Below are 12,390 nucleotides of genomic sequence, written 5' to 3' on the forward strand. Positions count from 1 at the left end.
CGAGAGACACGCGCGCGCCTGCAGAGTGAGGTCCGCGCGCGCCTCGCCGCTGAGGCTCAGGCACAGGTAATAGACATGCTAGTTATTTTTACAATAAGGTAGCAAACGAGCAAGCGGTCACCTAAATCCATCAATATTGCGAAGCGACCGCTGCCTATATATATCCACAATTACGTTGCCTACTCTGAATCAATGGATGAGAAGGCACACAGAAGATGTTTAATCCGGTTCCACCACTGTTGAATAAGTTAGCACTAAAAGACAGTTTATTAAGGTTTCAATCCCTATTTACTTTAATATAATGTCATTAATTTTCTAATATCCAGGAATTAGCAGAATTATCAAAAAAGGATAGTAAGAAGTTAGAAGAGCTAAAGAACGCGCAAGCAGAACTTGAAAGACTTCTACAAGAGGAGACGCAGGCTAAGAAAGATGAAGAGATTGTGAGAGCTTTGCAAGCAAGGTAAGATTTAAAAGAGGTAAAGTAAGAGGAGTTAGGAGGAGTGATATAAAAGTATATAATTAGTTAAGTCGAAAAAAATTTGTAAATAACATGATTTACAGAGTTCTGACTGAAGAATGGGAAAAAAGAGAAGAGCTAGAACGTCTCCAAGAAGAACAGAATAGAATGTTGGAAGAGGAGAGACTTAAGAGGAAACAGTTCGAAATGCTTCAAGCTGAGAAAGAGGCACAATTCAAAGGTAAGAACATAATACAAACGATAGCTATAAGAATAACATTAAAAACAAAAAGGGGAGCAACTAAAAAATATAATCTATCAGAGGCCGAAAGAAGACTGAAGGAGTTAGAAGAAGAGAAGCAGAGACTTGACGCAGAACTGAGAGCGGCGCAGGAGAAGATATCACAGACCGAGCACAACGCCCTGGCACTGCATGTACAGCTGAGGGTATATCTTACTTCTTACTAAAATTATATATGCGAAAGTTTACATGGATGTTTGTTAGAGCGTGTAGCCTAAACGGCTGAACTAGCTTTTGCCCGCGACTCTGTTCGCGTGTAATCTAAAAATAACAAAAAAGAAATGAAATAATACAACCTATGTTACTCAGAGATAAATTACCTTTCTAACAGTGAATTCGGAAAAATCGGCCTAGTAGTTTTTGAGGCTATTCATTACAATCAAACAAAGTTTTCCTCTTTATAATATTAGTATAGACAATGTTACTTTTTCAGGATTATCCAATATTCCGTAATGGGGAAAGAGCTCGTCGCGCGATATCGTTTGTGCCAACAACCAAAAGTTCCTCCGACACTCTCATAGACGTAAAAGCTATCAGACATCTCAAAGTACTTGACGACGATAGTTTATGATCAAAACAGAAGCCAACTTAATAAAATGATGAGCAAAATTAAAAATATTGAAAGTAAAATAAATACTGCAAAGACAAACAACCACGGGACAAGAGAGAGAGTGTAGGAAATTGGGAAAAATCGAGAATCTAATATTTTAAGGTCATGTTAATTTTTTTAACTATAATACTGCTTGTAATTATATAAATATCAATAAAACAAATATTTTTAAAGAAGTTTAAAAAGTTTTAGATGCTTTAATATTTATATCGAAATTGTTTTTCTATTGTCTTTATACCTATTAATATATTTTCAGGATAAATTAAACGAAGTTTATAAAAAGAAAAATTAATATTGTATTCAATAAATAATAAAACAAGAATATTTGAATTTCACAATTTACTTTTTCCCGCCTTTCTTCTCCTCCGCAGCCTGCATCTTCTTTAGAAGTTTCTTCAGCTGAAAATAGGATTTAGGATAGGATCAGATTGGGATTGAATAATGATTAGAGATTAACAAGGAAATATGGAATAAGGATTTTTAATTTTTCTTCTTTCCTTTTTTACTTCTTCCTTTCAACTGTAAAATATAAGGGAGTTTAAGAAAATACACACCAAGAGAAGTAACAAGAATAAGAAGTAACAAGCATATCTAACATAAGCAATGGGAACCAGGAAATTTAAAATGAATTATAGACAGTCGATTTTGTCTTCCGATCGATCTAAAGTTCGCGCGTCAATCCTTTCTTAATTATGATCCTATTAACTTATTCCATCTACCTATTCCTAAATGTTTATCAAATGTAATGAGGTAAAAATGTAACCTTCTTCTTCTCTGCGCGATTCGCCAGCACCTCTCTCCACGCGTACTGTATGACCCTTGCTGCATGTTCCTCCAGGAACTTCTGCATCTTCTGGGTCATCTCCTCGTGGTACTCTGCCTCTCTTTCTGCCATCAGCGGTATGTATTCCTTGTCCTGCTCTGCTATTTTATCCTATATGTTGTCAAAATTATATAACGCCTAAAGAAATATTTAAAACAATTTACGAGTATGGTCAACAAGGTGCAAAACACTAATGTAGGAAATGCTGACCTCCAGTTCCTTACACTTCCTCATTTCTTCGTCATACTTCTCTGTGAAGTCATCGAGCTCCACCTGCTTGTCGGCCATCTCTACGTCGTACTTTTGAAGCCATGATAGCAATTGTGTCTCAACTTTAAGTCTAAGAAAAATAGCAAGTAATATTCGAAAGTGACTAAGAAACAATCTAACTTTCATAATAATTCTGCGAACCTTCTCGCCCTTAAATTCTTTTCTTCTAGAAGATGCACTTTCAGCAAATTTTCGTACACCTCTTTACTCTCCGCTTCTTCTTCTTTAAGCATTTCATTCTTGATTAAGTGTGCCCGTGTAGCTAATACCATCTGTCGTTCGGAATCGAGACTGGAAAACAAAGCAATAAAAGTAATCTGGTTAACGTCCAACATTTTGTACGGACGCTTCAAGTTTATGTATACTTACACCTTCTTCTGGAGTTTGGCAGCTGTCTCTCGGTTCTGTGTAGCAAGCTCGGCCTCAAGGCTGGCGATCACCTCGGCCTTATGCTTCATCGTCTCCTCGAAGTTCTCCGATTCTTCTTTTAATGTCTTTGTGTATTCTATCTTGCAAATGGAAATGATTTAAATTTATGGTCAACTAATATACATACATATAATGATACTAACTATGAAATTTATCCAAGACAATCTTATCCGTTGCATTATCGAAGATCTTAATTAGATTTAACGACCTTTGCAGTGTACACGATGCTACAATTTATACGTCACCGTCAATTTTCTTAGTAAGTTTGACATTCGATGCTTCCAACTTCCTAGTCTTTAACTTCATTGACAACTCCTCGGCCGCGGTCGTCTCCATTTGCTTTACCATCAGCTCGCGGAAATTCTCAAGAGCCAAAAGATACTTCAAGCCTGGTGTTTCTGGTTTAGCCTATGAAATGTTAAGCAAGGATGAAAGTAGAAAAGCAGAGTTTAGTAACATTAAAATGTATCCAGTAAAAACTACAATATCCTCTTCGTAATAAAAAAATCAATTGTTATTTAAGGGTGTGATTTGATAAATAACTTTAATTTCTACCTACAATAGTTATCCTTACTTCTTTTGTTGCATCTGCTTTCATCTGTAAGATATAAAGTATGTAGAGTCAAATTGTTTACGGTTCAAAAAACTCTCTATACAAATCTAACCTAACCTCATGAACCATTTCATCCACCACCGGCTTTAGTGCTGGATAACTGTTCATAATGTAGAGTAAAAGTCCGAGCTCCGGGTTCAACCGATTCTTTAACGATACATCACCCTGAAAAAGAGAAGAAGTACATATATCTAAGTAAGTTATTTTTACTAGCTGTTCGCGGCTTCATCCACATGAAATTGTAGAAACTTTAGTTAATTGTTTACATTTTCCATATTCTCAATTGCAAATGTCAAAATTACCGTTACCGTAATATCTTAATGTTGGCAGCCCGTAGTTTATTATCTCTTACCAACATCTAGCTTTTTCCAATTTATATACCCCCTAGCGTGTAAATATACAACCTAAAGCGTGTCGTAAGTGTAGGGCTTTTTATTAAAGAAATGACATCCTATGCCAAAAAATTGTGTGTGTTTATGCTTTATTATATTATAAGTATAGAAAAGACTCCATCTCAAATGTAAATCAATAGACTATATAACTTACAGCTTTGAGATCTTCAAAAGCGCCCATATTTAACAGACTAGTTGAAAACAACGGGCTGTCGTACTGATCGAAGATCAACAGGAGGTCATCCATATGCTGATTGGAGAGAATTGAGTTTAGGGTGCGGTACTCTTTCACCAAACCGGGTAAGCAGATAGCTAGCTTAGTCTTTTTGATGGTCTCGTCTAGAATCTTAGTGATTCTTTCAGCTTGGATCTTACATTCCAAGTCGATTGGAGACGCAGCTAGAAAAAAAACCATCTCATTATTAATGTCATGTAGAAATTCTAAGAAAATAGGTAAACTAGAGTTGAGTATTGAACGGTCCCTAGTTTTCTTTACTACGATGTTTCTTTGTCTTTAAATGAAATTTGATTACCATTATCCTTAGTGAAGTCTTGTTCTTTATCCTTGGTTGCGCTCTCGGCTGACTTGCTGCTCCCGGTCTTGGAACTCTCCGAGAAAGTGGACGGCGACTGTAGGGTGCCCGCCGAATGGGATTCCATTACTGTATACCACGACTTGCTATGATAATATATCAAAAAATACTATTCCCTTTATTTAAGTGTTTTATTTATTTCTATCCCAATGACATTGTTTTATTTGACATTGACAGTTGTTGGTAACCATAGTAACGTAATGGTAGTTTAAATCCTGCGATGTTATGGTGGGTTTTAACTAGTGAAACTTTGTATAAAAACATTATTAGGAGGGTACATAAATATTTTCCGACCGACTTTCCAAAAGTAGGAGGTACTCAATTCGTCTGTACGTTTTATTGATATTTCTAGTGATTAGTAATGCAGTCTTATAAGTAACCATACTTAAAATAAGTTTTTACTAAGTTTTATAACTTTGTATTGCTGAGTAACGCATTATCTGTTAGATCAATAATATCGATGTTTTAATAAAAGTAGTAACGCCTTACAAGAGTTGTATCCTGATATTGAAAAAGGTGAGCAATATTTTATTTATTTGTACAAATCGCAGATTATTCACTAAAGTTAAATATTTATAAGATTTTTAGTCCTCATTTTGCACATTTATGGTAGTGTCTAATTATTTATTATCTGACTCTATCTACCTAGTGATATACCAACAAAGTACCACTGATTTAAAAACAATTTCTCCTATCTCATAAGAAAACCGAGATAACAAGGTTTGTTACAGAAACGTTTTAGGAAAGTATTTTAGTAGCGGAAGTACTTAGTGCGAGTGTACTAATGTTTACAATACGAATTGTACTTGCAGTAAATCAAAATGCCTAAGAAAAGCAAGGTGAACAAGCTGGCGCGAATGTCGGAGGAGGAGCGCGCGCGCTACCTTCAGCACCGCGCTGACCTTGAGGAAGAAGCGAGGCGCAGGAAACGGGAACTCATCTCCAGGTTCATTAAGGTACCAACTTGTGTTCCTCCGGACTATCCTCTACATCTATGCCAAATTTTATCCAGATGTATTCAACCGTTTAGGCTACAAACTCGTAACAAACATTCATCCATCTAAACGTTTGCATATAGTAAGACTAGCTGACGCTCGCATAATAACTATAGCTTTTTAATATTAAAAAAAATTCTTGAAATCGACCCAGTTGTTTTTGAGTTATCTTATTACACACAAATATACAAATCTTTTCTCTTTATATAGTTATTAACTGAGTTATTACTCAATATAATACTCCGAAAGGTCCTGGTCCTGAAGACCTATTGGTCTTCACAATGTGTTAATTATTCTATTTCAGAATAAACTTGACAAAGAGGAGTCGTACAGCAAGATGAATACAGCAAAGATCAACCAAGAGTGGCGGTACGTACTGAGGAAAATTAAATGTAAACAGATGGCCTCGGATATACAGGTAATCTTAAACTTAATGAAAGTCTACGGTTACATTTACGTCTCAGTTGTTATAAAGCATGAATGGGCCGGCTCGCTCAGTGGAATACCACGACCACACAGAAAACAGGCGTGAAGAGGAACCAATTCCGAGCTTCGTCTGATGAGTGTGGTGCCGGAGGCCTAATTTTTAGTACCTTTCCACCGTTTTCTTAAGAGGAAAGGATGGGAAGGAAAAGTGGATTCGACGGTGGAGGAGACGCGTAGGAAAGGGAAATTTCCTTTTTATGTGCGTCTCCTCCTCCGTCAATTAAGGGTAGGCAATGCATCTGCTTTTGCAGATGTTTATGGGCAGCGGTCTTTTTCTATTTCGGTGGATTCAGGTGGCCGTTTGCTCGCTTTCTACTTTACATTATAAAAAAAATTGAAACTTAGAAAATGTCTTTAACTTCTCTAATAAGTGAATATGTATCCAGGGTATGATTATTAGCTTTAACTTCCTGGTAGAGAGGAAGGATCGCCAGATAGTCTCGCTTACAAGAGCACTGGAGGACTCTGACGAACAGCACCGACGCACCTTCCAGACTCATACTGAGAACTTAAATTATTTCCTCAGTAAGTACTTGTATTTTAAATTAATTCACATTACTTCGGACTACTCTTAGCGCACACACCTTTAACTAAGTTATCGCATAACTGTTTATTCGCTCTTTGATTCCTATGACCTTATATGGAGGTGGACACACTACTCGATATTTATTTGTGCAACTAAACAGTTGAATTGGCTGCGAAACAATCGACAATAGCACAGCAGTTGAGCGATAGTTTAGTAAAAGGTTTGCACCCTTCTAAATATTACATTGTGGTTACATAAGTTGTTAAAAACAATTGCTTTTTATATATAACATAAGATGGCAAACGACCAACCGGCCACCTGAATCCGCCAATATGGCGAAGCGACCGCTGCCCATAGACATCCACAACTGCAGATGCGTTGCCTACCTTTATCCGACGGAGGAGAAGACGCACATAAAGAAGACACTTCCCCTTCCTATGCGTCTCCTCCACCATCAAATCCACTTTCCCTTTCTATCGTCTCCTTATAAGAAAAGGGTGATGAAGAGAAAGGGACTTAAATTAGGCCTCATTTGTATATTTCGACAGGAATCGGGGCTCAACGATTAGACAAGCTCCAAACAGAATATGACTATCAAAAGGAGTTACTTTTAGAGAACTGGGAAGGAGACGAGTTGGAGATAACTGACAATCAGGACAGAGCGGAGATGAAACTAACGTTAATCACTTATATACAGGATCGTGACTTCAAGGCTTATAAGAAAGAAAGAGAAATAGCAATGCTGACCGCAAAGAATAACGAGAGACTTGAGGTAAAAGAAGTTAAAAAATGCATCCAGATGTTGTCCCCCAAAAGTATACTAATGTATTCGGATGTATTTGTGCGAATTGGTCACTTAATTTGTTTTCTCCCTTTGGAGCATTAGCATTATGAAATTCAGTCACTAAAATCGATAATTAAACTAAGATCATTAAGTAAAAAACATCTTTATTGTAACTAATTAAAGCTATGGTCGCAAATGTTTTATGTACGTGTATTGGTATGCTTTAGGCACGCCGGCTACCATTCCCGGCACGTCACTCTTCAGATCGTCACAATTCGCTTTGCCTTTGTCCGTTAAACAGATCAGTAGGTTCTTTGAGTATTCACATTTGTTCACTTTATTAGCTGCAAAAGAATGTAGCATTAAAATATACACCTAAGATACTGTAAACATGGCAAACAAAAGCTTTAATTCTGTCACATTTTCAAGTTCTAAAAATTTGTTTGCATTTTCCATACCTCTTAGTATTTGAAAGCAATCATCAGCCGATTGCTGCAAGAAATCTTTCAACTCTTGGTCTTCTATGTCCCTCGTCACTATTTGTCTCACCAGATGTTTGTTAGGAAATCCTGTGTCATCGGTCTGTAATAAACTCAAGCAACTATAGGGTTTAGATTACCAAATTTTATTAAAAAGAGACTTGGAAAAAAGTCTTTGTTTCCTTACCATTTTCAAAGCGTCGACGAAACAATGCAACGCGCACGCATTATCTTTAAGACCTATCCGTTCCTGTGAGTACTGCCAAATTTGATCGTCGTTGTTGGTTGGATTTCTCTTCACGTTAGGTTTGTATTGGTTCCGTCGGCTGAAGTGGAACTCCAAACGCGACCGTCGTCTTTGCCGATTGGTACGCGAAGGCCGTAACGGCTCCTATAAATAAATAATTTTAATTTAAATAACTAAATAATTTTATTAAACTAAGATACTAAGTAGGTACTCGTAATCAGTATGGAACTTTAAGCCTTTCCTTTCATTGTTAGTTAAAAACGTAGTAGAGAAATCTAATCTCTAAAGTTCACTTCAACGGGTAAATAATGTTTGCAAAACATTTATGTTTGCTAACGTTTATACTTTGAACAGCTGGTGGCGTACTCGCTCTCTGTCCCACCTAGGGGATACAATAACAAGAAGAAGAAGACACAATAAGAAGAAGAAGAAAGTTCATACTTTCCTGTATTCGTCTCGATCTTTTCCACAGTCTTTTCCATTGGCGCAATTTCTTTTATAAACTTGTTCAACGTTTTGTTTCTCTGTGGTCTCATCTTCGTATTCAGTTCCATCGTCCAGCGTATAGAAGTATTCGCTTTCAGTCGTCGTTCGTTGTGGTACTCTACCCATCATATTATCTCCGGCATTCTTTACATTAGTACCTACATTTAACTTGTTTACTGTAGCTGGTGTGATCGGTTTTATCACACTGCGAGACATTATGTCGCTTCTTGCTTGCACTGATATTTGTGCTTTGTCCAACATTTTTAAGCAAGTGTGATATATCTTCATCCATTTGCTTTCTTTGCCTGGACCATATCTAATGCGGCAGTTAAGAGCCTGTTGAACAAAAACACATTTTAACCGTCTTCATAAGTACACGAATAACATCTTTCAGAATAGAGAAAAATGTTAGACTGCTATATATTACGCGGGAAAGTTAAAAGAAACTCACGCTACTGTCTAATATTAATACTGATAGACATAAAACTACAATGAAAAGCAAACTACACATCTCTACATTCACTATAGCAATGAATTGATTCAATATATCAGAATAATATATAGAGTAGCTACTAATAAATGATATACAAATCTCACCATCTAAATGTCACCAACTCTCAACACTAAACTATCGTAAATGTGTCCACACACAAATGTTTGAATAATACACATTGACTATTTTTATACACGAATTATAACTCCCATAATAAAAGTAGCTGTCCCATACCTTTCATATCTAAACACTAAACATCTAATTCACATATTTGTAAGACTTAGGGCCTCTCCCACAAAGTAGTAAATTGTGTAACAATCCAGCCTGTAAATTATGTTATGGAAATATTTGATTTTGTTTCCTTTTAAGACATCATTTTTATGCTATCTTGGCCTCTATGGTGGTGGGACAGGCCCTAACTATTTTTTTACATATAGCACGAAGAACAAATGCGTAATCTCTGTCGACCGAAACAATTGGAGATAGAGTTGTACTTCAACAAACTCCGTGACACATACGATTCTTACGAGGACCATCACAATCCGATGATGGGGCATTATCGCGCGCTGCGGGAGAAAGACGACTTCTATCAAAGAGACATCGCGAGGAATGAACGACTTATAGAACAAGCTACGGTAGGAGACAAGAATATCTCAATTCACGAAAATTACTATACATTAATGCACTTAAATAAATAATACGAAGATAATAAAAGAAACAGGAACAGTAAGTAGAAATTTAATGAAAAGTAACCTAAGAATCTATCAAAAACACACTTGAATTCGTCTAGTAATGACAAGCTTTAATAAGATCTATGAGTAAACTAAAGAATTGATTTATTTTAATTTATGTTATAGGATATACTAATGAATCTTCAAAAGGAATGGATTCGCACAACGAAGTCGATAAGTAACAAGATCAGTCGTATGACGAACCATAAGGAGGACCTCGCAAAGAGATACTGGCACATGAAGAAGGAATCTAAGCTCGCGAGCAGTAGAGACACCGACATGTTGACTGTGCTCGTAAACTATAGTCAAGATACAATCAAGGTTTGTATCGTTATTAATATACTTAGGTATTCGCAAAACTTGCAAAATAAGTGTAACAAAGTTCGGAACAAAGAAATTATATCTTATCTTTTACCTTTCTTGAGAAAATTGTAGTTAAACTTCCCTTTAAGCAGCGCCTTGCGGAAGTAAATAGCAAAGTAAATAAGATTACACAAATGAATCAAATATGCAGCAAATACGAGAATAAGTCGGATGTACTCGAAGATTGTCCTGAAGATTGGATCCCGCAGAACTTTGAATATCTTAATGAGGAGATGATAGTATGGTACCTTTGATTAGTGCATGATTTTAATTGTACCAAAGCTATTGCACTTTCATACCAAACCTACTGCACATTCGTACCAAAACCATTGCACTATCGTTCCAAATGTACTACACGATTGCTCCAAACGTTAACTACGTACCAAACGCAATGTTTTTCTCCGTTTTGCTTAAAATGATACCTTTTATGTAACATTTTTTATTCATAATATTTTCTATCCCACAGAATGAATGCAAGGAATATATGAAAATGGATAAATTCTTAAACAAAGTGAACAGAGTGAAGGTCCAGACAATCTGTTTGAGAGCTGAGAAGGCCAAACTAGCTAAGGAAAACATCCAGTTGAAACAATACATCAAGAAGTACCTCACGGAATTGGCTCTTAAAGGTGGCAAGGATAGACCGGCAAGCATGAAATATAACAATATTCAGAAGACTGATGACAATGGAAGGACTTTGTAAGTTATACTTATTGGTAAAATGTTTGTAGAAATCACTTGTAGTAGAGAAAACAAAACAGTAGTGCTTTAGGCACTTAAATTGAAATCTATTTTCATGTTTTAAGGTATCGTCCCGTGACCTGCATAGAGGGAGCTCTGTCTAATGCTGTTATGTATGAGAAGAGAATGAAACTACAAGAGAAACGGGACAAAGAGTTAGGAGTTCGTGCATATCCTCGAGTCTGTTGGTAGTTATATGAAGCTAGAGTCATATTAAATTTATTTATTCACTTGCAATATGTGTAATTTATTTTTAAGTGTATGTGACTTTATAACAACGTTATATTTTATTTTCTAATAAAGTGATGTATTTTATTCTTCTATTGTTATTTCTCAGTTAAACCTCAAGATAATAGTGATGGCAATATTCAGTATTTGAGCATGAAAAAAAACAAAAAGTATATTACAAAAACATTTAATATGAAAACTTACAAATCTAATATCCTTATGATAATATTTCGTATATTTGTAACAATTCTAGTTTAACAAATGAACAAGAATCTATGGAATCAAAGTTCAGCCAATGAATAGCAAACTCAAATTTAGTATTCTTAAGTTTAGTTTAACAATTAAGACAAATTTGTTTACATATATATTTGTAAGTTTGTTACTCGACCAAATCCTATATTTAAAGAAATCAATACAACTTTTAGATTCAGTTTTTCAAACATTTGTACTTTTCGAGTTACTCTTAAGATTTATATGTGAAATGAACATGACATAAATCTTTCTTCTTATTAATCCATTTCAGGATTACTCCATTGGAGTCACTCCATTCATATCACTTGGATTCTCTCCCAGATTCCAAGGGTCTTCCAAAGCCGCCAGCAACTTTGCAAGATTTTTATGGCCTTCAGTATCAATATTCTTTGTCATGTCGTCAGTAAACGGAACATATTCATCACACAATACACTCTTGCCTTGTGAAACTCCGTATATCTCGTACCATCCTTCCAAAGATTCACTAAGTGGCCTCTTTAATCTTATAAGAATCTCTTGATCATCTACAGTTTTAATATAGAATCCTTCATTAGCGGTAACTTTTGTTACTTTACCCCAGATAGCAACTTTCGCGCCGTTTTTTTGTGGCAAATTACCGGCTGTAGCGTATGGCATGAATTCATCATTATCTGGATACTGATTGTCTTCAATATCATCATGGTCTCCCATATTTATATAGTTTTAAACTTTTGAAGGGAATTCTACACAACAATTTCCTTTTTATTCTACCTAGTTTCACTTATTTTTGAAATGAATAAAACTTGTTGAAACTTGAATTTTATGACAGTGACATTACTTTGACAGCTGACATGCACTACGCAGATTATCTATTTGGAAAACAATATTTTAAAAGTTGCGAAATAGTCCACAGAGTAAATAACCGGTAAAATATAAAATAAAGTTAAATGACTATCTGTAGTTTTAAAAGACGAAATTGTAATTCCCTTATGATGCCATCATGGTTTCATTTCACTTTTAGTTTTATTTTATGGTAGAGAACTAAATACACCCACAACCCAGAGAGGTACGCAGAGATTACAGAATTTAAATAAAACAACGAAGATATT

At 35.7% G+C, this 12,390-nt stretch overlaps 5 protein-coding genes across 5 annotated transcripts in view; 3 read left to right on the top strand and 2 right to left on the bottom strand.

The window, feature by feature from the left end:
- Positions 1-1,495, top strand: part of LOC106108420 (switch-associated protein 70-like) — a 14,421-nt gene extending 12,926 nt beyond the window's left edge. The window contains exons 7-11 of the mRNA XM_013289585.1: positions 5-66; positions 327-463; positions 565-701; positions 783-907; positions 1,195-1,495. Coding sequence (XP_013145039.1) covers positions 5-66; positions 327-463; positions 565-701; positions 783-907; positions 1,195-1,332 — 599 coding nt within the window. The 3' untranslated portion in view covers positions 1,333-1,495. The remainder of the gene's footprint in view (positions 1-4; positions 67-326; positions 464-564; positions 702-782; positions 908-1,194) is intronic.
- On the bottom strand, positions 1,384-4,654 carry LOC106108648. The gene is made up of 10 exons (XM_013289903.1): positions 4,432-4,654; positions 4,053-4,297; positions 3,564-3,671; positions 3,453-3,491; positions 3,139-3,301; positions 2,834-2,969; positions 2,606-2,755; positions 2,405-2,534; positions 2,135-2,305; positions 1,384-1,770 (listed from the first exon to the last, which is right to left on the bottom strand). The coding sequence occupies exons 1-10, from the start codon at positions 4,556-4,558 to the stop codon at positions 1,711-1,713; spliced, it is 1,329 nt and encodes a 442-aa protein (XP_013145357.1). The 5' UTR covers positions 4,559-4,654; the 3' UTR covers positions 1,384-1,710.
- Positions 4,655-5,312: 658 nt separating this feature from the next.
- Positions 5,313-6,547, top strand: LOC106108421 (coiled-coil domain-containing protein 65). The gene is made up of 3 exons (XM_013289586.1): positions 5,313-5,447; positions 5,791-5,904; positions 6,359-6,547. Exons 1-3 carry the CDS (start codon positions 5,313-5,315, stop codon positions 6,545-6,547), a joined length of 438 nt encoding a protein of 145 aa, XP_013145040.1.
- Positions 6,548-7,073: 526 nt separating this feature from the next.
- On the top strand, positions 7,074-11,019 carry LOC106108647. Its single transcript, XM_013289902.1, has 6 exons — positions 7,074-7,270; positions 9,425-9,622; positions 9,845-10,039; positions 10,174-10,320; positions 10,548-10,780; positions 10,888-11,019. Exons 1-6 carry the CDS (start codon positions 7,166-7,168, stop codon positions 11,012-11,014), a joined length of 1,005 nt encoding a protein of 334 aa, XP_013145356.1. The 5' UTR covers positions 7,074-7,165; the 3' UTR covers positions 11,015-11,019.
- Positions 11,020-11,221: 202 nt separating this feature from the next.
- LOC106108480 lies at positions 11,222-12,126 on the bottom strand. Its single transcript, XM_013289649.1, has one exon. It carries the CDS (start codon positions 11,990-11,992, stop codon positions 11,576-11,578), a length of 417 nt encoding a protein of 138 aa, XP_013145103.1. The 5' UTR covers positions 11,993-12,126; the 3' UTR covers positions 11,222-11,575.
- Positions 12,127-12,390: the final 264 nt, after the last annotated feature.

This window comes from Papilio polytes, unplaced genomic scaffold (assembly GCF_000836215.1).
Source record: "Papilio polytes unplaced genomic scaffold, Ppol_1.0 DF821511.1, whole genome shotgun sequence".
NCBI lineage: Eukaryota > Metazoa > Arthropoda > Insecta > Lepidoptera > Papilionidae > Papilio > Papilio polytes.

Bases quoted from the DNA above. Each gene is read 5' to 3' on its own strand.
- LOC106108647 (XM_013289902.1), top strand. From the start codon at position 7,166: ATGAAACTAACGTTAATCACTTATATACAGGATCGTGACTTCAAGGCT. The intron at 10,040-10,173 runs GTTTGTATCGTT...CCCTTTAAGCAG, and splicing joins ATAGTCAAGATACAATCAAG to CGCCTTGCGGAAGTAAATAG. The intron at 10,321-10,547 runs GTATGGTACCTT...TCTATCCCACAG, and splicing joins ATCTTAATGAGGAGATGATA to AATGAATGCAAGGAATATAT.
- LOC106108480 (XM_013289649.1), bottom strand. From the start codon at position 11,992: ATGGGAGACCATGATGATATTGAAGACAATCAGTATCCAGATAATGAT.
- LOC106108648 (XM_013289903.1), bottom strand. From the start codon at position 4,558: ATGGAATCCCATTCGGCGGGCACCCTACAGTCGCCGTCCACTTTCTCG. The intron at 2,535-2,605 runs GTTCGCAGAATT...TATTTTTCTTAG, and splicing joins AAGAATTTAAGGGCGAGAAG to ACTTAAAGTTGAGACACAAT. The intron at 2,306-2,404 runs GTCAGCATTTCC...GACAACATATAG, and splicing joins GGAAGTGTAAGGAACTGGAG to GATAAAATAGCAGAGCAGGA.
- LOC106108421 (XM_013289586.1), top strand. From the start codon at position 5,313: ATGCCTAAGAAAAGCAAGGTGAACAAGCTGGCGCGAATGTCGGAGGAG. The intron at 5,448-5,790 runs GTACCAACTTGT...ATTCTATTTCAG, and splicing joins TCATCTCCAGGTTCATTAAG to AATAAACTTGACAAAGAGGA. The intron at 5,905-6,358 runs GTAATCTTAAAC...ATATGTATCCAG, and splicing joins AGATGGCCTCGGATATACAG to GGTATGATTATTAGCTTTAA.